The sequence below is a fragment of the Rutidosis leptorrhynchoides genome, chromosome 3 (assembly GCF_046630445.1).
Source record: "Rutidosis leptorrhynchoides isolate AG116_Rl617_1_P2 chromosome 3, CSIRO_AGI_Rlap_v1, whole genome shotgun sequence".
NCBI lineage: Eukaryota > Viridiplantae > Streptophyta > Magnoliopsida > Asterales > Asteraceae > Rutidosis > Rutidosis leptorrhynchoides.
Window position 1 is genome coordinate 657,623,582 of NC_092335.1, and position 26,515 is coordinate 657,650,096.

General features: G+C 33.4%; 3 protein-coding genes across 3 annotated transcripts in view; all 3 read left to right on the top strand.

Moving 5' to 3' along the window:
• Positions 1 to 15,094, top strand: part of LOC139902532 (uncharacterized) — a 37,864-nt gene extending 22,770 nt beyond the window's left edge. Inside the window, exons 5-10 of the mRNA XM_071885144.1 lie at positions 13,496 to 13,580; positions 13,738 to 13,897; positions 13,987 to 14,183; positions 14,315 to 14,597; positions 14,711 to 14,779; positions 14,927 to 15,094. Coding sequence (XP_071741245.1) covers positions 13,496 to 13,580; positions 13,738 to 13,897; positions 13,987 to 14,183; positions 14,315 to 14,597; positions 14,711 to 14,779; positions 14,927 to 15,094 — 962 coding nt within the window. The remainder of the gene's footprint in view (positions 1 to 13,495; positions 13,581 to 13,737; positions 13,898 to 13,986; positions 14,184 to 14,314; positions 14,598 to 14,710; positions 14,780 to 14,926) is intronic.
• A 6,664-nt stretch (positions 15,095 to 21,758) lies between these two features.
• On the top strand, positions 21,759 to 23,603 carry LOC139902533 (uncharacterized). Its single transcript, XM_071885145.1, has 5 exons — positions 21,759 to 22,021; positions 22,130 to 22,256; positions 22,456 to 22,618; positions 22,708 to 22,991; positions 23,097 to 23,603. Exons 1-5 carry the CDS (start codon positions 21,759 to 21,761, stop codon positions 23,601 to 23,603), a joined length of 1,344 nt encoding a protein of 447 aa, XP_071741246.1.
• Positions 23,604 to 23,606: 3 nt separating this feature from the next.
• LOC139902534 (uncharacterized) lies at positions 23,607 to 25,309 on the top strand. Its single transcript, XM_071885146.1, has 2 exons — positions 23,607 to 23,613; positions 23,748 to 25,309. Exons 1-2 carry the CDS (start codon positions 23,607 to 23,609, stop codon positions 25,307 to 25,309), a joined length of 1,569 nt encoding a protein of 522 aa, XP_071741247.1.
• Positions 25,310 to 26,515: the final 1,206 nt, after the last annotated feature.

Genomic DNA, 26,515 nt, shown 5'->3' on the forward strand with positions numbered 1-26,515 from the left:
GGATAACTTATATAATTTTTCTTTCCTTTTAAAAACTAATAGGATATTCAGTGAATGCACCGAGCAAGACGTTCACCACCTTTTGTACGTTCACCACCTTTAACGAGATCAAGACATCTAGTAAATATTACCGTTGTTGATTTTTCTTTAGAATCGTCATCCAGTCGACCAAGTACTCCAGTTCAAATTTCCGATAATCCATTTTTTGAACCCGACCTCACAATTGAGAATCCGGAGAATATTCAGGGACAATTCGTAGATCCTGAACCATTAATTTTTCCTCCGGAACCACCAATCATTCAAACAGAGATTGTTGAGGAACGAACCATTAAATCAGAATCCTCTAGTGATTCCGATTCAACAAATTCAATTATGGAGAATCTGGAACCTTTAAGTATGGAAGACCGAATGCGAGCTAAACGCACTGGCCAAGGTCACGTAATTACTCATTCAGACATTAATGCGCCAGATTATGAAATCAAAGGACAAATTCTACATATGGTGACTAATCAATGACAATTTAGTGGTGCGCCGAAGGAAGATCCAAACGAACATCTTCGTACCTTTAATAGGATCTGCACACTATTTAAAATAAGAGAAGTTGAGGATGAACAGATATATCTCATGTTATTTCCCTGGACTTTAAAGGGAGAAGCCAAAGATTGGTTTGAATCGTTACCTGAAGGGGCGATTGATACATGGGACGTTTTAGTTGAAAAATTTCTTAAACAATTCTTTCCTGCATCTAAAGCCGTAAGACTTCAAGGAGAAATTGTTACGTTCACACAGAAACCGAATGAAACTCTATATGAGGCGTGGACTAGATTTGAAAAGTTATTAAGAGGATGTCCGCAACATGGTTTAGACACCTGTCGAATAGTACAAATATTCTACCAAGGATGCGACATCACTACAAGGAAAGACATCGATATAGCAGCTGGTGGTTCCATTATGAAGAAAACCGAAACTGATGCTTATAAAATTATTGATAACACTGCTTCCCACTCACATGAGTGGCATCAAGAAAAAGATATTGTTAGATCATCTAAAGCAGCTAGAGCCGATTCTAGCCATGACTTAGATTCCATTTCCGCAAAGATAGATGCTGTCGAGAGACGAAGGGAAAAGATGACTAAGGATATTCACTCAATACGAATTAGTTGTGAGCAGTGTGGAGGACCACATTTGACAAAAGATTGTCTCAGTATTGAACTAACAATGGAACAAAGAGAGAATGTTTCATATCTAAACCAAAGGCCTGGAAATAATTATCAGAATAATTATCAACCGCCAAGACCGATTTACAATCAAAATCAGAATTATAACCGAAATATTCCATACAACAACCAACAAGGTCCTAGTAATCAACAAGTATCCAATAATACTTACAATCAGCAAAGACCTAATTTTCAAAACAAACCACCACAAACCGATGATAAAAAGCCGAATTTAGAAGATATGATGACAAAGCTAGTTGAAACTCAAACGCAACTTTTCACATCTCAGAAACAAACTAATGAACAAAATGCTCAAGCATTTAGAAATCAACAAGCTTCTATTCAAAATTTGGAACAAGAAGTAAGTAACCTAGCAAGGTTAATAGGTGAAAGAAAACCGGAAAGTTTACCTAGTGATACAAATGCTAACCCCCGGAATGAAACAGCTAAAGCCATTACCACAAGAAGTGGTACAACACTTAAACCACCTGAAATACCTGTAACTTCTGATGAAGCTATTCCTACTCCACAAGAACCACAACCTGAACAAGATAAGGAAAAAGAACCGGTAGTTGAAAAGGTTAATGAAGATAACATAGTTAAGGCTAAACCTTATGTTAAACCATACCAACCACCACTTCCTTACCCGAGTAAAATGAAAAAGGAAAAACTTGAAGCCGAGCAATCCAAATTCTTGGATATGTTTAAGCAGATAAATGTAAATCTTCCTTTCATTGATGTAATTTCAGGAATGCCTAGATATGCTAAATTTCTGAAAGATCTAATCTCAAATAGAAAGAAAATGGAAGAACTCTCGGCTGTTACTATGAATGCTAATTGTTCAGCAGTGCTGTTGAATAAGATACCAGAAAAACTATCTGATCCAGGAAGTTTCACAATTCCATGTTTTCTGGGTAGTCTTAGTTCAATAGAAGCATTGGCAGACTTAGGTGCTAGTATAAATCTAATGCCGTATTCACTATACACTAAACTAGACCATGGAGAATTGAAACCAACCAGAATAAGTATACAACTAGCCGATAGATCAATAAAATATCCTAGAGGGATAATGGAGAACATGCTAGTTAAAGTTGGTACTTTAGTATTTCCAATAGATTTTGTTGTTTTGGACATGGAAGAAGATTCTCAAGTTCCTCTCATATTAGGAAGACCATTCTTAAACACGGCTAAAGCAATGATAGATGTGTTTGGTAAAAAATTGACCCTAAGTATAGAGGACGAGAGTGTTACCTTTTCAGTTGATAGAGCAATGCAACAACCACAATCTGTAGATGATACATGCTATTATATTCAAACTATAGACTCACATGCAGAATTGTTAGAAGAATTTCCAGAATTACAAGGAACAGGAGAATGTTCTTTAGGAGAAGGAACTGAACCAATTGATGAAGCTGAAATGTTAGCTACACTAATAGCTAATGGATATGAACCAACAACAGAAGAAATTCAAATGCTAAAAGAAGAAGACAGATATCGATATAAATCATCGATAGAAGAACCTCCGACATTAGAGTTAAAGCCACTTCCAAACCATTTGGAATACGCTTATTTACATGGTGAATCTGAATTACCTGTAATAATATCGTCTTCTCTTACTGAAAATGAAAAATCACAACTCATTTCTGTGTTGAAAGCTCATAAACCAGCTATTGCATGGAAGATTCATGATATTAAAGGAATAAGTCCTTCGTATTGCACACATAAAATCCTTATGGAAGAAGGTCATAAAACGTATGTGCAACGCTAACGAAGACTAAATCCTAATATGCAAGATGTTGTTAAAAAAGAAATAATTAAACTGCTAGATGCAGGTTTAATTTATCCAATTTCTGATAGTCCATGGGTAAGCCCAGTTCAATGCGTGCCTAAGAAGGGTGGCATGACTGTCATTACAAATGACAAAAATGAGCTTATTCCTACTAGGACTGTAACAGGATGGCGTGTATGTATTGATTATAGAAAATTAAATGACGCCACCAGAAAAGATCACTTTCCCTTGCCTTTCATTGATCAAATGTTGGAAAAATTAGCCGGAAATAGTTACTATTGTTTTCTAGATGGTTTTTTCGGATACTTTCAAATTCCAATAGCACCCGAAGATCAAGAGAAAACCACGTTCACATGCCTTTATAGTACTTTTGCTTACAAACGCATGCCATTTGGACTTTGCAACACCCCTGCAACCTTTCAAAGGTGCATGATGGCGATTTTTCACGACATGATAGAAGAATGCATGGAAGTTTTCATGGATGACTTTTCAGTCTTCGGTGATACATTGGAATCATGTCTAGTTAATCTGGAACGAATACATATTAGATGCGAACAATCAAATCTAGTACTTAATTGGGTGAAATGCCATTTCATGGTTAAAGAAGGCATCGTTCTTGGACATAAAATTTCAAAAGAAGGAATTGAAGTGGATAGAGCTAAAGTAGATGTAATTGCTAAACTTCCACATCCCACCAATGTTAGAGGAGTTAGGAGTTTTCTAGGGCATGCCGGTTTTTATCGACGTTTCATAAAAGATTTTTCTAAAATTGCCACTCCTATGAATAAACTCCTAGAAAAAGATGCCCCATTCATCTTTTCAGATGAATGCATCAAATCTTTTAACATTCTTAAAGAGAAACTCACTAATGCGCCGATCATGATAACACCAAATTGGAATCTACCGTTTGAACTTATGTGCGATGCAAGTGATTTTGCAATGGGAGCCGTTTTAGGACAAAGGATTGAAAAACGATTTCAACCTATTTATTATGCTAGTAAGACGTTACAAGGAGCACAAATAAATTACACAACTACTGAAAAAGAACTCCTTGCTATTGTCTTTGCTTTTGACAAATTTCGATCATATCTCGTTCTAGCAAAAACGGTGGTCTATACCGACCATTCTGCTCTTAGATACCTATTTTCGAAACAAGATGCCAAACCAAGATTAATCCGTTGGATCTTACTCTTACAAGAGTTCGATATTGAAATCCGAGATAAAAGAGGAGCAGAAAATCTCGCCGCTGATCATCTTTCTCGTCTTGAAAATCCCGAATTAGAAATTCTAAATGAATCGGCCATACAAGACAACTTTCCTGATGAATATCTATTGAAAATAGATTATAATGAAATTCCATGGTTTGCAGACTATGCAAACTACTTAGTATGTGGATTCCTTGAAAAAGGATTATCGTACCAAAAACGAAAGAAATTCTTTAGTGATATAAAACACTATTTCTGGGAAGATCCACATCTGTTTAAAAGTTGTCCAGATGGAATAATACGCCGATGTGTATTCGGAGATGAAGCTAGTAAAATTTTAAACCATTGTCACACAGGACCAACAGGAGGGCATTATGGGCCTCAACTAACAGCAAGAAAAGTTTATGATGCTGGATTTTACTGGCCTACAATTTACAAAGACGCATACCTTCTTTGCAAATCCTGTGATGCTTGTCAAAGGGCCGGAAAAATAAGTCAACGTGATGAAATGCCACAAAATGTCATTCAAGTATGTGAAGTATTTGACATTTGGGGTATTGACTTTATGGGTCCATTTCCAAAATCTCATAATAATCTCTATATTCTCGTAGCCATTGATTATGTATCTAAATGGGCGGAAGCACAAGCTCTCCCAACTAACGATGCACGAGTTGTAGTCAACTTTTTAAAACGTCTTTTTGCAAGGTTTGGAACACCGAAAGCTTTAATAAGTGATCGGGGAACTCATTTCTGTAATAATCAACTTGAGAAAGTTCTTAAAAGATATGGAGTAACTCATAAAATCTCCACTGCATATCATCCACAAACAAGTGGACAAGTTGAAAATACCAACCGAGCTTTAAAACGTATTCTAGAGAAAACCGTAGGATCAAATCTGAAGGAATGGTCCATAAAATTGGAGGATGCACTCTGGGCTTTTAGAACAGTCTACAAAACTCCAATTGGAACCACACCTTTTAGACTCGTTTATGGAAAAACATGTCATCTTCCAGTACAAATTGAACACAAAGCATTTTGGGCTTTGAAGACATGTAATCTTGATTTACATGAAGCTGGACGTCTACGGTTAAGTCAACTAAACGAATTAGAAGAATTAAGACATGAAGCATACGAAAATTCATTAATCTATAAAGAAAGAACGAAGAAATGGAATGATAAAAGAATCAGAAGTTCAAAAGAATTTAAAGAAGGAGACAGAGTTCTTCTTTTCAATTCACGATTCAAGCTATTTCCTGGAAAATTGAAATCAAGATGGTCTGGACCATTCATAGTCAAAAGAGTTTTCCCATACGGAACGATAGAATTAATAAATTCAAATGGAATTGAATTTAAAGTTAATGGTCACAGATTTAAACACTACATAGATAGTCCAATGGAAATCGACAACGAAGTTAATCACAATTTCGATACCACAGCTAACTAAGTGTGGGGAGAATCAAGTCTTTAAAGGATATTATGTATTTCTGTTAGAGTTAGATTGTCTGTTTTCGTGTAGTTCTCGAAAATGGAACACGAATGGTCTTTCCCTAGCAGACCCTAAAGAACTAGTCTTCTCTTCCCATTCTGAATTTTTATTTTTTTTAGGTTTTTACGAAATGAAGACTTCCTGTGAACTAAACCATGGTCTAATGCTACACCCTTTGATCACTAAACGTAATAATGACACACTTCCAAGTGAAATAGTATCAGTAATCAGAGAAAGATTGGACGGAGTAAGAAAAGAATCCAGATGCGAAGATAATAAGTTACAATTTGGTAAAGGAAAATCAAAATCCACAGCGAAAAGAAGAGCACGACACCTAGAAAGATGTCACAAATGCGGAAAATGGTCACATGGAGGTAAATGTTCAAATAATCAAACCTATTCAAACACCGAATTTGTTACTTTATACTGAGACGGACCGTTCATATGTTTAGAAGATAAACACTGAATGCTCGAGGTTACGCCTATGTAGCTATGGAAAACCAATTAAACCGACTATCTTATGAGTGGGATAGATCGTATCACTAAGAATACTATCTCACAGGTAAGTCTGTACAGTTTTTATTTTTATTTTTAACCTTTTGATAATAAACGCTAATTTGTTCGCTATAAAGTATTAAATTGGTATTCGATGAAATTAGGTTTGGCGACCGAAATTATTGATATCGTTCAAAAATTTATTACATCACTGCCAAATTTAACGTTTATTCTTAAGGTATAAATATCTTTAATCAATCAACCCAAAATATTTCAAAAATTCGTCATGAGTTAAATTAGGTCATGGAACCGAAATTACTTTACCGAAAAGAGGGGCGCATATTTTTGATAATATTTGATTGATTAAAGTGGGATAAAAGCCAAAAAGATTTTTAATTTTATTTTTACCATGTTTTTAAAATTAATATATAAATCTTAAATTAATATTGTAAACTTTTTAAATTAATATATTTAAAATTGTAAATATTTGAACAATTGATATTTTTAAGTTTGTATGTATAAAAACAAAAATATAATATAAGTTTGGTGTGAATTTTTAATTTTATACATTTTAAATTTAAGTTTGGTGTGAATTTAAAAAAACAAAAATTTACTTTATTTCGCTAAGTTAAAAATATGATTTTTAAAATTCGTCGTGAGTTGAAGACTAGGTCGTTGAACCGAAATTGCTCTACCCGAGGGAGGGACGAGAACTTTTATTATCATTATTTTTAATCTTATTGAATTAAAGTATGCCAAAAACATTAAAAAAAACCCAAAAATCTTAGCTTTTAAAACAATCGCAACAAAAAGACAAATTTTAAAATTTTGTCGAGGGACGGACTAGGACATCGATCCGAAACGACCTCGTCCTAAAACAAAGGAAAACAAAATTTTAAATTTATTTTATATTTGTTTTATAAGTTAAGGCTTATAAAAAAAAACACCTCGACTCGCGGAGTTTGTAAGCATTAAACACCGCAAGTCGCGGAGTTACTAAAATCCAAAAAAAAATATAACGAGCTGAACTGATCAGTCCCCATCCCCACACCACAAAAACTGCGAAAAAACACCCGAAAATACACACACAAACACTCCGAAATTCACAATTTTTCACCATTTTTCATCACATTTTTAACTAAAATCATGTTGAGAAGGATGCTATCAAGGAATTACTCAAGAAAAACGGTAAATTTCTACACCTAAACACCATTTAATCCGAAAATTAGTGTTCTTGAGTAATTTTATACCCAATTCGATTTTGATGCTTTTTAGTGTAATTATGCTTAAATTGTTTATGTATTATGCTTGTATAACCTATATTGATGCTATTTAACATGATTAGAAGCCTTAAACTTCAAATTTTGAGTAATCTAGGGTTTGTGTTCTTGAGCAAATTTGGGGCTTTTTGATACAAACAGGTTATGGCCGATTTTTGTCATGAATTATTGCTAAATTAAGTAGTGTAACATGTTTAGGTAGTTAAATGATACAAACTTTGAGCCTAAACATGATTTTTGAGAATTAAAGTGGACTTTTTCAAGTCTAAAATTCATGAATTTGATTTTTGAGAGATAATGCCATTTGAAACTTGTTTAATTGCTAGTAATGATTATTTTGAAATGTTATTTGAGTTGAATGCTTATGAACTTGGCGAACATTTTCGTATATGCTTATTTGAAAAAGTGTAGATTTGATAAAAATATGAAAATGAGCATAAGTTTGATATAAATTGGACATGTCATTGTAATTATTTTGATTGATGATTTTGCTGACAGTAATGCATATTTGGATGCACAAAAATTGTGTTTGATGTGTTTTGCAGACTGAAAGGGGTGAATCTTCATCCCAAGCTCGCAATGCTCCTCTTGAGAATGCGGAACAACAGGATGTTGATAGCTATTATAAACAAGATATACCTCATCCAGTTATGACATTTTCAGATATGCACTTGGAAGATTTGCACCCGAACTTGAGATTTGACAGACGTTGGATAGATTATCTAAAATACCAAAGGGGCTTGCATACTCTTCATTCTAAAGCTGTTGAAGTACCTAGGGTAATAGAATGGGTACCGTTAGAAGCTGTAGAATTATCCGGGCCAATTAGAGAATTACTTACACAGAGGTATGGTAATTCTACTTTTAACGATTGGGTACGATTATTCAGCATGCGTAGACCTGTATATAAAGTATGGTGTGAAGAATTATTGTGTAGTATAGAAATAAATGATCGGGTAGTTAGTTTAACCGATCGATCTTTTATTAGATTTTTGTTAGGAGGTTCGATGCGCCACATGTCTTTACTAGACATGGCTCAGGCCTTACGTATATATACGCCTGAGGAGTTAGCATCTGCCGATTGTAGAGGGTTGATATTGAACGGTAGGAAAATTGATGAAAATTTTGATACGCATGGTGTATGGAGTCAAATGACTAGCCATCACCGATTTAAAGGGGGAAATTACTCTTATTTGGATATAGATAGAGCAGAGTTAAGAGTAATTCATAGGTTTTTAGCCAATTCGATTACACAACGAGGTAAGAATAAAGAAAAGGTAAATGAACAGGATTTGTTTTACCACATGTGTATTCGAGACCCACAAAGCGCTGTAAGTATACCTTATTGTGTGGGTTATTATTTATCAGCTATGGTTAGGGGGATGAGACCGCATAGCATAATAGGAGGTGGTATATTTATTACTTTGATTGCTGAGTATCTCAATGTGGATATAAGTCGGGGGGATTATTAGTCGAAGAACCAGAACCCCACGATACAATTGGTTTAAATGTATACCATGGTGCGAAGGTTTTGAAGAGGCGAAATAACGCCGCAGTACAATACCATGGTAGACATCTACAGGTTGAGAGAAACCAACAGCCAGGTAATGTGGGAGGGGGAAATGAAATGACAGAAATGCAAAGGTTTATAGCTTCACAAAAGTATGAAAATGCTAGACATCGAGCATTTGAAGATTGGCAAGTTCATCAAAACCAAATCATAGCTCATTGCCAACATGTAGGTAGAAACTATATTCCTACTTCATCGCCCATATTTCCTCCATGGTCTATAGAGATCCAACCACCGTATCCTACATATAACCCAGCCGAAGCATTCTATAACACATACGGTTATGCATGGAACCCCTACTGGTATCAGTATCATCCCTAGTCTACTTAGTTTTATTTATTTTATTATTTGTAATGTTGATACATTTAATACTTATGTTAATATTGTAATAGTTTTTATAATTTTCTAACTTTTATTATTAGATTTTAATAATTTTTGAATGTGGGGTAATATACCAAACTTCAAAAATATGTATATATGTTTGCAGTTTATCTTATGTACACAACAGGGTAAAACAACGCATTTTCAAAGACTGGCATTAAGTTCAGCAAAAGCAACTAATTTTGACGACAAGATACAAAATATATGTGAAATAACAACAAGACGGAATGAACAAATAACTAACCCACTCCAAGTGTAACCTAATTGATCTTTATTAACAATATCTTTATGAAAATATAAATATAAAAAGCAAATCAGTTTCTAACTCTCTACATGTTTATTCTCAGGTATGAAAGAAATTGTGCACCATTTATCATTCAACACAAACAACAATATGTTTGGAAACTTTGGTAAAATTTAATCATTTCTACGCTAATCACCCTCAATAATTTAAATTGTTACTGATTTCTTGCAAATGAGGGCATTGCAAGATCTTAAGTGTGGGAAGGGGTTAAATTCTTTCGAATTTTTAAAATTTTTATCTTAAACACTTGGTTACCATTAAAAATACTAGTAACGTAGTAGTTGTATTAGAATCTAGTGCTCTCTGATAATAAAGAACAACCCTAGTTTTATATACTGACTACACAATTCTAGTAAAATTTTCAATTAAATGAACTCAAAATCATGTTTATACATATTTATGAATGATAAAACTAGGTTTTAACACCGAAATTATTGCTACCTTGGAAAGGACATAAATTGAGAAACAAACCAAAATATTAGAATTCATTTAAAATGGAATAGAGGACAATAAAAAGGAAAATAAAAGCCAAGTGTGGGAAAATTTACCAAGTTATTTTAAACATATGTCACATATTTCTGTAACAAATAACTGAAAATACTTTTGCTTTGGACTAAACTAAACTGTTTTACCCAATTTATTGTAAGAAAGATGGATCTACACGATGAATCAATTTCATCATTAAAAAGAAGTAAAGTCTTCCGAAAAAGAAACGCGCTTCTTGATTTAGGTCAGGAAGTTGTCGTCCAGACCAGCTGTAGGTTGACGAAAAATCTAGAAAAGTCATCTCTAAAATCAGCAGAAAATCCACGGACCTCAGCATAAAACAGGGTCGTCAAGTGGTCAGATTTATCCTAACCATGAGAAGGATTTATCTCGTACATTGGGGGGCACCGTGCAAATTAGCTGGATAAGACTAATGAATCAGATTCCCAGAAAGGATAATCTCCTTAAAGATCAAAAATCAGCTTATAAGCCTGATATTACTCAATCCTTGAGATTGACCTTAAAGATTGAGAATTCAAACTCATGGAATTCGATGATATCTAAACTCGAGCTTGAACGAGAAAATATTTTGATCAAATTAAAACCAATTTGTTTTCCGAAAACCTATTTTCAATGCGTTCATTACCATTGAACATAAAATCCTAGGAATTCACCTGGAATTCATTAGGTCACCTGAACCAAATCTGGTGTCAACCGTAAGAACGGTGGTTTCATAGCATGGTCAAAGACAGGACCTTGTGCCAGACCGAAAAATTATAAGGGTGAGCTTTACTATTGCTCCTACAAAGGATAGTAATTGCGTCCGACATGTTATAGACCATAATTAAAAGCATGCCAGGGGACATTGCCTTAAACAGTGCTTGTTCAACGCTTCCCTTTACAACCGGACGGTAGTTTATCGAAAGGTAATATTCGAAGCAAGTATACTGGACGTGTTGCTTTCCTAATACAAGGTTAGCAAGTGGGTGACACAAAACCGCAAGTTTTGAGCTAAAATTTTCAAATCTGAAACCCACCAAACCCACAAAAACAATTTGCAAACACTGGTGAAGGGTTATTCCGGAAAACTTATCTAGGGTAAAAGCTAGATTTAATTTTCAAAAAGACCAAATGTTTTCATAAAGATCCAATTTCCTTAATGGATCTAAATTTTATAGTCATGTGGGACTGTAAACCACATCGTTACTACCATTGTTTATACCGCCGTAAAGAAATCACTGATGTACAAAGTGTGAAGAATAAAGAAGTGATTCTAGTATTTCAAGACTATATTGCTTGAGGACAAGCAACGCTCAAGTGTGGGAATATTTGATAATGCTAAAACGGACATATATTTCATAGCATTATTCCTCAAGAAAGACAAGCTTTTAGTTGCAATTGTCCTATTTACAAGTGATATTCGTTTAAATAATAAAAGGTGAAGACAAAAGATAGATTCGGCGAATTGAAGACGCAAACGACCAAAAAGCTCAAAAGTACAAAAGACAATCAAAGAGGTTCCAATTATTGATAAGAAACGTCTCGAAATTACAAGAGTACAAGATTCAAAACGCAAAGTACAAGATATTAAATTATACGCAAGGACGTTCGAAAATCCGGGACCGGGACCAGAGTCAACTCTCAACGCTCGACGCAACGGACTAAAAATTACAAGTCAAATATGCACATGAATATAATATAATATATAATTAATTCTTAAAATTAATATATATATTATAATATATTTAAAAATCGTCGGTAAACAAAGAGCCAAAGCTGGGTGAGCTGTAAAAACAAACTCCTCGACTCGCGGAGTTTGAAGGCAAAAAATGCCGCGAGTCGCGAAGCTTCCCTGGACTCAAATCCCTATAAAAGCAAACGCAGTTTGATCGTAAAAAATAATATATCCATCCTCTCTATATCTATACGTAATATTTATATTTATAATTTATATTTTAATTTTAATTTTAATTTTAATTCTAATAATAAGGGTATGTTAGCAAATGTTGTAAGGGTGTAAGTCGAAATTCTGTCCGTGTAACGCTACGCTATTTTTAATCATTGTAAGTTATGTTCAACCTTTTTAATTTAATGTCTCGTAGCTAAGTTATTATTATGCTTATTTAATCCGAAGTAATCATGATGTTGGGCTAATTACTAAAATTGGGTAATTGGGCTTTGTACCATAATTGGGGTTTGGACAAAAGAACGACACTTGTGGAAATTAGACTATGGGCTATTAATGGGCTTTATATTTGTTTAACTAAATGATAGTTTGTTAATTTTAATATAAAGATTTACAATTGAACGTCCCTATAAATAACCATATACACTCGATCGGACACGATGGGCGGGGTATTTATATGTACGAATAATCGTTCATTTAACCGGACACGGGAATGGATTAATAGCCACTAGAATTATTAAAACAGGGGTGAAATTATGTACAAGGACACTTGGCATAATTGATAACAAAGTATTAAAACCTTGGGTTACACTCAGTCGACATCCTGGTGTAATTATTAAACAAAGTATTAAAATCTTGTTACAGTTTAAGTCCCCAATTAGTTGGAATATTTAACTTCGGGTTTAAGGATAATTTGACGAGGACACTCGCACTTTATATTTATGACTGATGGACTGTTATGGACAAAAACCAGACGGACATATTAAATAATCCAGGACAAAGGACAATTAATCCATGGGCATAAAACTAAAATCAACACATCAAACATCATGATTACGGAAGTTTAAATAAGCATAATTCTTTTATTTCATATTTAATTTCCTTTATTTTATATTTAATTGCACTTTTAATTATCGTACTTTTTAATTATCGCAAGTTTATTTTATCGCACTTTTATTTATCGCAATTTCATTATCGTTATTTACTTTACGCTTTAAATTAAGTCTTGTATTTATTTTTAATATTTTACATTTGGTTTTAACTGCGACTAAAGTTTTAAAATCGACAAACCGGTCATTAAACGGTAAAAACCCCCCTTTATAATAATAATATTACTTATATATATATTTGTATTTTTATAAAATAAAACTAATATAGTGTTAAGCTTTGTTAAAAGATTCCCTGTGGAACGAATCGGACTTACTAAAAACTAGACTACTGTACGATTAGGTACACTGCCTATAAGTGTTGTAGCAAGGTTTAAGTATATCCATTCTATAAATAAATAAATATCTTGTGTAAAATTGTATCGTATTTAATAGTATTTCCTTGTAAAATATAAGCTATTTTATATACACCTCTGCGCACATCAGCAGGTCAGCTAACTGTTGGTAGTGACTGGAGTCACACCAGATTGTTTTTGGACACCAACATACCTATTGTCACTGACTTTAGGACACGGTTGTATTTAATTACATATTAACCTTCTTTTTATTCCTTAAAATACATGTATTATTAATCATTCTACACTTTTAAATGCTTATACTTTTACCATTTTGTTATATACTTTGTCATATAAATTATTCTGTCATACTAATTGATTATACAATTGTTACAGATTTCTCGCCAATCACGAAGAGAATGGTGAAGAGACATCGTTCACACCTTCACTAACACCAACCTTGACACCAAAAGGGAAACCACTAGACGAGTGGTTCAAAAATGTTACATGTGTTGGATGTGCTGACTTGTCATACAATAATGTCAGGCTAATTTTGGTTGTTTCCAATTTACATTTTTGTAGTGGTCATAGTGTTTTCCTCTTATATTAAACTAACAACTACCACATAAATATTGTCTTTTATAGGAGGGAGTTTATGTTGTTGCAGCTGATATCATTTCCATTGAACCAGACAGTATGTGGTCGTACATTGCCTGTAAGAAATGTCATAGAACAGCAAAAACAAAATCTAATGATGTTGATCTTACACTGGACATTGATCAACAGTTAATGTTAAAGCGTAATTGCAGTTATTGTGGCGATAACCCACAAGTTGCTCTAAGGTGTCTAACACTATCACTTCAACACTGACTCATTTTAGCTATTTATGTTAAACTTACTGAAAAAAAACAGTGACATTCATATACATAATAACGTTTGTTAACTTACACAATGTATTTCATCCAAAAAACAGGTTCAAAGTAAGTGTGCGCGTGTCAGATGATACTGGAGTTGCAACAGTTACAATCTTTGAATCTATTGTCAAAAAGTTTGTTACCAAATCTGCTTACGAACTCCAAAAGTCATTACCTGAAGACGAGGACCACCCCTCAGAGTTGGAAGCATTAGTTGGTCAGAATCTTCTCTTGAAGGTGAATGTTAAGCCTTACAACAAGAAGTATACCCTAGAGAACTATATAGTCAAAGACGCATCCACAGATGAATCTTTTTTCGAGAAATTTCGCGAACAGTACAAGGTAATAATTATATCTCAAATATGACACTTTAAAAAATATTGTCACATTTGTTTTTCCTTATAAATACAAAATTGTTTGCGAATATTATGATATTTGTTTTTGCTTCTTAACAGATTGACAAAGAAAAAATGGACAAGCTCAAGCTTGCAGCCTCTACTTCAGAACTTTCAGTTTCTGCAAAGGTAATTAAATTTCTTAACAATTTTAATTCATTCACATTAATTTATACATTATTAAACCTTTTAACTATGATTTCTCAGCCTGCACTATAGTCTGGATTCTTAGTTATCTCATGCTAACAACATTGTATAATTGATTACACATTTCAGTGTGGTTCTTCCAAAATGTCATGTGATGAACAAGACGCAGTTGATCTTGCCGGCAGCACTGGATTTACACCGCCAAAGAAGCAGATTAAACAAGAACCATGGGAAAGTCCTGTTTCAGTGAGATCTTCGTCCACAAGAGCAAAGAAGAGCATCCTTGGAGATGATTAGATATCTGATTCCAAAATAATCAAGAATGCTTTACATATTTACTGTTTGCATTTTGTTTTTCAAACCATTGTTGGATTAGTTTTTTTTGTTTCCCTTTTATTACCTCTGCATTTGTGTTTCCTTTTTACAAACAATTTCTAAATACTATGCATTATGTGTTTTGGTTTGTTTATTTGATTTATCATATACTTGTCATTTCAATTTTAACTGCCATTAAATTGTTTGAATTATAATTATTGCCTACAAATATTTTTCCGATTTCACTTCTACAATAATGACAACAGAGGTGTATATGTGATTTTACGAATTTAGGCTAACAAGGTATAATGGATCACAATTTATCATTTTTTAGTCCAGAATAAAATTTAGGCCCAAACCCTTTTTACAAAACCAGAAGTCTAACCGGTTCCTGATTGTTTTTTAATTACAATTGCTATTTAGTTAGGTGAATGGTCATTCACACCAAACACACTCTTTCTCTCTAAACATCTCAAACATTTACTCGTCTCCCTATCATCAGATCAAAACCAGGTATCCTTCAATCTTAAAAATTGTTTTACTTTTTTGTTGTTTATACATACGCAATTCTTCTACATGTACTTACTCTGTTTATTTTATCTTAATGATCAACCGCATGCAACCACTTCAAATTACTGTACATATAATTTTGGTTTTTAGGGTTTCAATTCGATTTTAAACATGCTACACTCATAGGATATTTTATGTATATACCAAAATCGTTTAAATATTACTCACATAAATGGTGGATGATCCATACATGTCGCTAATTTCAAAAGATTTTAGATGATCAAAAAATTGATTAACACTCCATGAAATACTTATAGCTTATTTGCCATGCTTCATAGAATTCAATAGGTCAATTGCTTCTGCTGTATTTAGTGATTACATTTTAATTTTAAAAAAATTTATATTTAATTCCTTTTAACTCTTATTATTATATTTTCCTTTTTTTCTAAATATTTATTTATTTTTTGAATTTTTCTTATTTTACTTGCAAAAAGATTTAAAGTTACTTTACATTCGAATCTATCTAACGTTAAATGGTTATCGAATAAATAGTATAACAGTGTCAGTAGAATCATCACCATTATAAACAAATCACCCATCTAATTACCTTTGCATCAAATGTGTTTTTGTAAATTGCATCACTTTTCCTCTTTTTTCTTGCAGCTCAATAGATTGCATTGCTAATTAAAATTTTGAACTACAAAATTTTGGTTTTGTTTTATTACTTTTACTATATCATAATTTACTGGAAACAATAAGCTAAAACAGCTTAGTCAAATTTTATTGCTTAATTTTAATGACGTGCCGTTTTCGTAGGATACACAATGGCTAACAACAAAGCACCTCTCACAAAAATTTCCCAACCGTCAAGTACGTGGAAGAGGGATCAACATCAAACGCTGCCAATAAAGGAAATTTGAATAATCAACCAAATCAGAATTCCGACTCCAGTTCAGATATTATAGAAATAATGCAGGAGGAGTATGATAAGCGTCTAGAAGAATTCTTAAGTGATTATTCATGGGCACCTCCTCTCAACATTATAGAATGGGAAAGCTCTGACGATGAAGACAACCTTCAACCTCAGAACATGGACAATACCACTAAAGACAACACTGTTTCGCTTTGGTTCAAAATACCCGGTGGAAAGTTGGGTGTATGTTTTTATTTTAACACACACATAATACTCTTTTATAATCCTGTAGTGTTTACAATTATATACCTAAATACATGTTACATAATAGAATCACTACTCAATTCTGTTCAACATTGTTTGCCCTTACTTGTGTGACGACAATTAACATATCATTATTTTTGTGTAGCGTCTTCCCAATGAATTTGTGGTCATCCCTGAGCTCAAAAAAGGTTCCTCCTACAAATGCATTGATCTTCATGACAAACCTCATATGTGGAGAGTCATTCAGGAAAAAGAAAAGAAGAACCCTAATTTGGCAGTCTCAGGTGGTTGGAAACAGTTTTTGCAAGCTAATAAGTACAAAAAAGACGACAAACTGCTAATTTCGTTCACCCGTGACTCTAAACTGTTTCGTATTCATGAAGTCAAAAAACACAACGTCTCTACGCAGCACTAGAGATGTCAGTTATTCCAATCTTAACTAAGCCTATTTTCTTTTGTTATGATGTGTTTCTACTCCACATCTTTTGGTGTCTATAAACTACTATACTGAATGGTTTGGTAAATTTTGTTTAGAACTTTTGAATTCAAGTACATGTATTAACATGTAGTTTGTTAGCTAAACCAACCTTTTCAGTATGTCTTATTATGTACAGATGACTCATGTTGATGGTAATTCCTAATGTAGTCTGAAGGTTTATATTGCCTATGTTGTCTACGATCTATGTTGATGTTAAATTTTCTTTTAATATATGTATTTATTTCATTCTTAAATCACAAAATTTTTACTATTTTATATACTGATTAAAAATAAATGAGTTGTTATTCTACTGATCTTATCTACAAAAGTTAAGCTTCTCTTATACTAATTTTTTATTTTTATTTACATTCCTAAAATTTGGCCATAATTCCACTTATATTGGAAGATAATTTTAAGTTTGTTAAACATTTAAAATCTTTCCCTTAATATTTCCTAAACACGTATTCTTTCCAAAATCCAAATTCCCATTGCAGTTATCTTTTGAATTTTAAATTTAACAATTTCAAAAAAAATAAAACTGACCCAAAATTTCAGGCTGCTATACCAATTATAGTCTTCTTCCACAATATTCTTATCTCCAATCATCTTCAATAATTATTGTGTTCATCTTTGAAATCTGAAATATGCTTTTATAGATTGCTTTCATATCAATTGTATGCATTATTTATGGCTGAATCATCCAATTCAAAAGAGCCCAAAACCAACATTAATCAACCCGAATAGAAGGTCTACACCTCCATTTCTTCTCAGCGAACTAAAAGAATTCCCTTTGGGGTAGTTGATCAGAATCAGAATCAAACTCCTTCTACTTTACATGAAAATTATGAAGGTACTATAAACTAATATTTGTTCACTTTTAATTGGTTTCATGTTAATTGTAATCATCCATAAACATCATAGCAACAACATATAATTTCTATATCTTTATCTCTCAGCAATATTATTGCTTCTTCTTCCAACAACTATACAAACCTATAATGTGTCGACTATTACAAATAAAATAATTATATAACCATACATTTGCATCATCCACTAAGTTGAAACTTTTTGTCAAACATAATGAATATCCATAAAAGTACCAACGAAGTTGTGTTTACCAATATAAATACTAAACAACTAATTCCCATCCACTTATAATGTTTTTTTTACGAATATATATTTTCTTTGTTTTGAATGGAGGTCATCCAGATATATCCATGGAACCATATCCTTCAACCACTATAGAAAGAATACCATTGGCAGAAATTGATCAAAGTCAGACAAACAGTTTAGTACAACAACGCTATGAAGGTTTCATAACAATTTTAGCTCTACACTCTATTCCAATTAACTTTACGATTTCTGTCAGTTTCATTCATGCTATTTTATGAACCACATTTATACTATTAGTGCTGATCATTTCAAATATGTAAAACATCTTTTGTTGCAAGGAAGCGTAGGAAGGAAACTATCGTGACAAACAAATTCCGGGTATTCAAGAAAAAACCCGTTAACTGTTCAGCTACATCATCATCCGTGAAAGGTTAATCAATAAAATTCGATTCATTTACATTTTTCTTTTTCTCTAATGCTTCCCAAAAACTTTAATTATTCAAATAGTTAATCATTTTACTATTTTTGCAAGATGGACATACTTACTTGATGGGGCAGCCCTTACCGACAAGTTCACGCACTGCAAAAGTCGTTTCCAATGGAAAAGAAAATGAAGACCCAAATTACTTACGTAACATTTGTTCCACTACCACAACGATGTTCAACGAACGGAAAGCAATGTATTCTGTTAGCAACCCAAATACATCTGTTCAAAGTTAGTTTTTTACCACTAATTTTAACCTTTTATAATGGTCTACTAACTATTCACTTACAAATCTTTACACAATGTAAACTTTATGTGTTCCATTACTTTCATTACAAACAAGATGTGTTATTGTATTACAAATCAAGTTAATGTAATCTTTCGATCCTTGAACTTGCAGGTAAATCAGACTAATATTTAATGTTAACTATAATAAAACTATGTTACAAAGTCACTTATCCTTAATTTATTATAGGTTCCGCCGTATCCACTGAATCCAGGAATCGACAAAAGACTATAGTTGACCCTTCACAACAAGTTATTTCATTGTCGAATACTTCCATCAATACGCCATCGCTCGGTACCTCATTATCCTCATAATGTTATTTTTATCGTTAATGGCAATCATTTTATTTATGTTACCATCATATGCATTTTCCTTACTTTTTCAGTTTTTTTTTTTTATCAATAGACAAAACTACACCATTTTCTACTACAGAGACATGGATACCCAAAAATTATTCAACACCATCAACGTCTACTTTCTCACCGATTGTTGACACTCAATGTTTCAGTTGCATGATTCCTGGTTCTTCAAGCAGCAAAATTTTTGCCAAAACAGCGACAACAAGTAATTCTTATGCGTCACAAACAGTGCTTCAGTCATCAGATAGTGTTATTACAATTATTTTTTTTCAATTGTTTTTCTAACTACTTTATTATGTAAAAGGTTAGTTTCCTACTGTAAACAAAACAACATTTATATATCAAATTACATGAAGTAAAAAAAACGTGTTTCATGCACCGGTTGCAATTCTTTATTTGAAGGTTACAATCAATCAAGTATTTCCAGAAAGGATAGAAGAAATATACTTAACAATTTAAGAGAACAGAATTCTTCAAAAGCTACCAACGATAAGTTTAAAAACACAAAAAAACCCGCACCATCAGGTTAGATTATTTCACATTTCCCTATTCGTCAATATTTATTGAAAAAGCACCAACATATCATTATTCAGTATCTCATATTATTTCAGCTGGGAAGTCACGGTCAAGAAAAGCAAACGCAGGAAAATCACCTAAAATTTCAACTCCGATGCTAAGAACGACATCGTTTCATGATATTCATCATCCAACTACATTTTCTCCAGGAACATCAAATACATTTACGAACGCAGGAACACCTACACCAGTGCATCATGAGAATTATAAAACAATTTCTCAACTCACTCCTGTAAGCTTGCAACAAAAGAGTAAGTAAAGAATTCGTTATTTACATTTAAATTTTATTTAAATATATATACTACTGGATTATCTCACAATTATCTGCATCATTTTACTTATTTACTATAAACAAATTACTTTTCAAAATATGTGAAAGGTTACAAGGACGCAAGGAAGGATAGACTTGAATTTCTGAGACAACGAAAGTCCAATCAACAGAGAAAAAGATACAACCTAACACCTATACCGTTTGATATTTGTGGTGAGGGTACTTCAGGTGTGAATCAAAGTCGCATAAAAGGAATTTTAAAGGGTAATGATAATCACATACGGGTTATTTTTTTGATTCTACAGAATTATTTCTCACTTAATAATAAGTGTACCAAAATAAAATGTAAGAGAAATAACATTTTTAAATTACAAACTACTATGACGAAGGTGATATGTCTTTTACATGCTCCGCTTGTGGCGCAAAGTTATGGAAAAAAGAAACTAAGCGTGGTTTAGGAAACAAATGATTACCAGGCGCATATTCTTTGTGTTGTCTCAAAGGCAGAATCGCTCTACCTGAATTCACCAAGTCACCACCAAAACTTTTAATGGATCTATACACCAATAAACATCCCAAGAGCAAGCATTTCATTGAAAACGTTAGGCAATACAATATGGTATTTGCATTCACATCTATGGGAGGAAAGGTGGATAAAAGTGCAAACAGAGGTAGAGGTCCATATACCTTTCGTATCCGTGGACAGAATTTTCATAGGTTGGGTGGACTAATACCGTCTTCTGGATCGACACCAAAGTATTCACAACTATACATTTATGATACTGCCAACGAAGCTAGAAACCGAATAAACGCTATCGGGTACTACATAGTATACTATCCTTAATAAAAAATGTTGTTATTTTGATTTTAATTTAAGCTACAACACCACTACCTTATTCTAAGTTAGTATTGTTTATTTTATTTCTAAACTGATGTTCAATTGATAACAGGGGCAAAAATGGGAATCAACCGACTTCTGCTAAAAACAAGTTAGATGATTTACTTATACAAGAGTTGATGGAACTATTAGATGACTGCAACCCTCTTGTCAAGATGTACAGAATCGCACGTGATCGTTTTGAAGAAACAAAGACTGCAAATTTTAAGATCAAACTAATTGCTCTACGAAGTACAGACGGTCGTAACTACAACCTCCCAATGGTTGATGAAGTGGCAGCATTAATAGTTGGTGATATAGACTATAATTTTGATAAGAGGGATATAGTAGTAGATAGTCAAACGGATGGTCTACAAAGAATCAGTGAGCTGCACCCTCAGTATTTGGCGCTCCAATATCCTTTGTTGTTTGCTTATGCGGAGGACGGTTACAGACCTGATATTGATCATTGAGTAATTGATGGGATAACATCAAAAAAGAGAAAGCGGGTAACTATGAGAGAGTTCTTTGCTTACAAAATTCAGGAAAGAGAAATTCCAACTTTAGTTCACTTAGCACGTAAGCTTCAGCATCAACTATTAGTAGATGCGTACACAATGGTTGAGTCAGAAAGGATTTACTACATCCGAAAGAATAAAAAAATTCAGAGGGCAGATACGTTCTCAAACTTGACAAACGTGAATCTTTCAGGTGATGTTGTTAACAGTATGCTGGGTAACAGAGTTAAACTTCCTTCTTCATTCACTGGATGTGCAAGGTATATGCTAGAAAACAATCGAGATACTATGGCATTATGTCGAGTATACGGGTATCCAGACCCATTTATTACTTTCACATGCAATTCCAAATGACCTGAAATTAGTAGGGCACTTGAAGGAACATGCTTCAACCCTGAGGATAAACCAGCCTACCAGTCGAGAATGTTTAAAATTAAACTTAATCGACTCATGGATGATATAAAGCACAATAAAATTTTTGGTACCGTCAAGCTGGTATGCCCTTACATATAACTTAATATTACAATTCTTTAACTTAACAAATAAAATAATTGACATTTATTTTCTTTTGCTTACAAAACAATTATATACTCTAAAATTATCGTTGTTACTTTACCACAAACAACTTTAACTGACCAATTATAACTTTTTAATTCATTTTTATCCACATCTGTACACGGTTGAGTTTCAAAAGCGTGGCCTTCCACATGCACACATATGCATTTTTCTTGATGAGCGAGACAAACTACCTGATCCGGAAGATATAGACGAGTATATTTGGGCAGAACTTCCAGATAAAGATGAAGATCCTGAGTTATATCAACTTGTGTCAGAGTTAATGATACATGGACCTTGTGGTGAGAAAAATCCTAACTGTCCATGCACCGACATCGAAAAAAATGTACCAAAAATTTTCCAAAACCTTTTTCCGATGTTACAAGTTTAGACACAAATGGGTACCCGGTTTATAAGAGAAGAGATAATGGGAGAAAGGTCATGAAACAAGGACACGAACTTGATAACGGATACGTTGTGCCTGATAATCCTCTATTACTAAAAAAGTATCAAGCTCATATAAATGTCGAATTTTGTAACCAATTTGGAGCAATCGGGTATCTTTTTAAATACATCCACAAGGGCAACGATAGGGTTACAGCAGCAGTTTGTGATGAAGATACGGATGAAATCAAACAGTATTATGACTGCCGATACGTATCGTCTTGTGAGGCCGTATGGTGAATGTTAGCTTTTGATATCAACCACAGAAATCTAACGGTAATTCGTTTAGCGTTCCATTTGGAAGACCAAAATTCAGTGATATTTGATGAATCACAGCCCATTGAAGATGTCTTAGATAACCCATCCGTAAATATTTCTCAGTTTCTTCAATGGATGAAGATGAATGAAACAAACAACGATGCTAAACAATTGACATATGTTGAATTTCCAACCAAGTTTGTTTGGAACAAAGATACACGACTCTGGTCACCAAGGAAGGTATTCACAGGATCGATAGGGCGTATTCATCATGTTTCACCTCAAACTGGTGAACTCTTTTTCCTTAGGATATTGTTGAATAAAGTAAAAGGTCCTACATGTTACGAAGACATCCGAACTGTTAATGGTATTGTCTGTCCAACTTTTAAAGCCGCTTGCTATGAGATGGGTTTGTTAGATGATGATCAAGAGTACATTGAAGGAATCAAAGAGGCAAGTACATGGGGTTTTGGCAATTGGCTTCGAAGTTTTTTTGCTCAGCTCCTTTTGTCTGAAAGTCTGAGCAGACCAGAAGATGTATTCAAAAAGTGTTTTGATTACTTAGTTGTTGATATCATTCCTTAAACCATGTCAGGTAAACTTATGTTGAACTCATTTATATTGTTTATTATTATCGTATCCATATTCATTACTTAAAAATGCTTTTAATTAATAATACATACCAGAATGATAATTATATCCTTTTAATTTTAATCTATTATTTTACAGGTATTCAACCTACTCGTGAAATGATTCAAAACCTAATTTTGAATGACATTCAGAAAACTCTTCAATCTAACTGGAAATCTTTAAGCAACTACAGCTCAATGCCAATCCCTACGACATCGTCATTGAATTTGTCTGAAAACCCTCTTATCATTAATGAATTGTCATATGATATGTCCGCATTAGAGTCTGAGCATATTGAGCTTATTGGTAAACTAAATTCTGATCAAAAAATCGCTTACGAGACGATCAAAAATGCTGTTAATGCAAACAACGGAGGCGTTTTCTTTTTGTACGGATATGGTGGTACTGGCAAAACATTTTTATGGAAGACTTTGTCTGCTGCTTTTCGTAGTGTAGGGGAAATAGTTATAAACGTTGCTTCAAGTGGGATAGCAGCGTTGTTATTAAGTGGCGGTCGGACTGCACATTCCCGATTTGCAATACCAATCGACCCAACCGATGAATCATTCTGTCGTATCTTACCTAATAGTAACTTAGCTGCATTAATCTGGAGAGCTAACCTGATAATTTGGGATGAAGCACCGATGGTAAAGAGGATTTGTTTTGAAACAATGGATCGTTCTTTTCGCGACATTTGTCGTCCAATAAACCCTAATAGCATGGATATTCCATTTGGAGGCAAGGTTATTGTTTTCGGTGGTGATTTCAGACAATTACTTCCAGTTGTAACACATGGTAAGAGAGAAGATATTGTAAATGCGACGCTGAACTCCTCATATCTGTGGGATTACGTAACCGTTCTCAAATTAAGAGAGAATATGCGGTTAGCAAAAGTCCCTTCAGGTCCTTCAACCGAGGAAAATGAAAAAGAACTTGAAGACATACGCAGTTTTGCTCAATGGTTGCTAGACATAGGTGATGGAAATGTCAATCCAACTGACGACGGTATTTTCGATATTCAAATGCCAGAAGATGTTTTAATAACTGATGTGAATGATCCAATTGGATCTATTATTAGTTGCATCTATCCGGATTACCTACTAAATCTTGGAAACCCATCATACTATCAAGAACGTGCCATACTAGCCCCAACACACGAAGTTGTCAACATAATAAACGACCGAATGATGGACTCACTAGAGGGTGAAGCAAGGTCATATCTTAGTTCTGACAGTATATGTCAATCTGACAGAGACGCTGATTTCAATAGTGAGTTGTACACGACTGATTATCTAAACAGTATAAACATTGGTGGTCTACCAAAACATGATTTACGCCTTAAAGTAGGAGTACCAGTGATGCTACTCAGGAATATTGATCAATCTGGTGGATTGTGCAATGGTACAAGATTGCAAGTAATTCAACTATGTGAAAAGGTTACAAAAGCAAAAGTTTTAACTGGCACCCATGCAGGAAAGATTGTTGGTATTTCGCGAATGCTAATTGTACCTTCAGACAAAAGAATTCCTTTTCGTTTTCAAAGGAGGCAGTTTCCAATTGCAGTTTGTTTTTCAATGACGATTAACAAGAGCCAAGGCCAATCATTAGCCCATGTTGGTTTGTTTCTACCAAAGCCTGTTGATGTGTGCGAGGCGTACTAGGAAATAGTTATATTTTTACTACAAAATACTATTAAATACGATACAATTTTACACAAGATATTTATTTATTTATAGAATGGATATACCTAAACCTTGCTACAACACTTATAGGCAGTGTACCTAATCGTACAGTAGTGTAGTTTTTAGTAAGTCCAGTTCGTTCCACGGGGATCTTATAAACTAGTTCAACGCTATATTAGTTTTAACTTATAGTTGTAAAAATACAAATATATATATAAGTAGTGTTATTTATTATAAAAGGGGATTTTTACCGTTTAATGACCGGTTTGTGGATTTTAAAACTTTAGTCGCAGTTAAAACCTAATGTAAAATATTAAAAAATAAATATAACTTAAATTAAAGAGTAAATTAAATAAAGATAATGAAATTGCGATAAATAAAAGTGCGATAAAATAAAATTGCGATAATTAAAGAGTACGATAATTAAAAGTGCAATTAAATATGAAATATATAAATTATGCTTATTTAAACTTCCGTAATCATGATGTTTGACGTGTTGATTTTAGTTTTATTACCATGGGTTAATTGTCCTTTGTCCTGGATTATTCGATATGTCCACACGGATTTGTCCATAATAGTCCATCAGTCATAATCATAAAGTGCGAAAGTCTTCGTCAAATTATTCTTATTCCCGAAGTCAAATATTCCAACTAATTGGGGATTCGAATTGTAACAAGGTTTTAATACTTTGTTTAATGAATACACCAGGTTATCGACTGCGTGTAAACCAAGGTTTTACTACTTTGTTAACAATTACACCAATTACCCTTGAATGTAATCCACCCCTGTTTCAACAAGTCTATTAACTATTAATCCAGTTTCGTGTCCGGTTAAATGAACAATTATTGGTATTTATAGATATCCCGCCCACCGTACCCAGTCAAGCGTATGTGGTTATATATAAATACGTCAAATTATAAGTCTATATATTAAATTAACGAGGTATCATTTAGTTAATATAAAGCCCATTAATAGCCCATAGTCTAATTTCCACAAGTAGCGTTCTTTTATCCAAACCCCAATTATGGTACAAAGCCCAATTACCTAATTTTAATATTTAGCCCAACATCACGATTACTTCGACATTAAATAAGCATAATAATAACTTAGCTATGAGACATTAATTTAAAAAGGTTGAACATAACTTACAATGATTAAAAATAGCGTAGCGTTACACGGACAGAA

Bases quoted from the DNA above. Each gene is read 5' to 3' on its own strand.
- LOC139902533 (XM_071885145.1), top strand. From the start codon at position 21,759: ATGAGAGAGTTCTTTGCTTACAAAATTCAGGAAAGAGAAATTCCAACT. The intron at 22,257-22,455 runs GTATGCCCTTAC...GAGTTTCAAAAG, and splicing joins TTTTTGGTACCGTCAAGCTG to CGTGGCCTTCCACATGCACA. The intron at 22,619-22,707 runs GTGAGAAAAATC...TTACAAGTTTAG, and splicing joins AATGATACATGGACCTTGTG to ACACAAATGGGTACCCGGTT.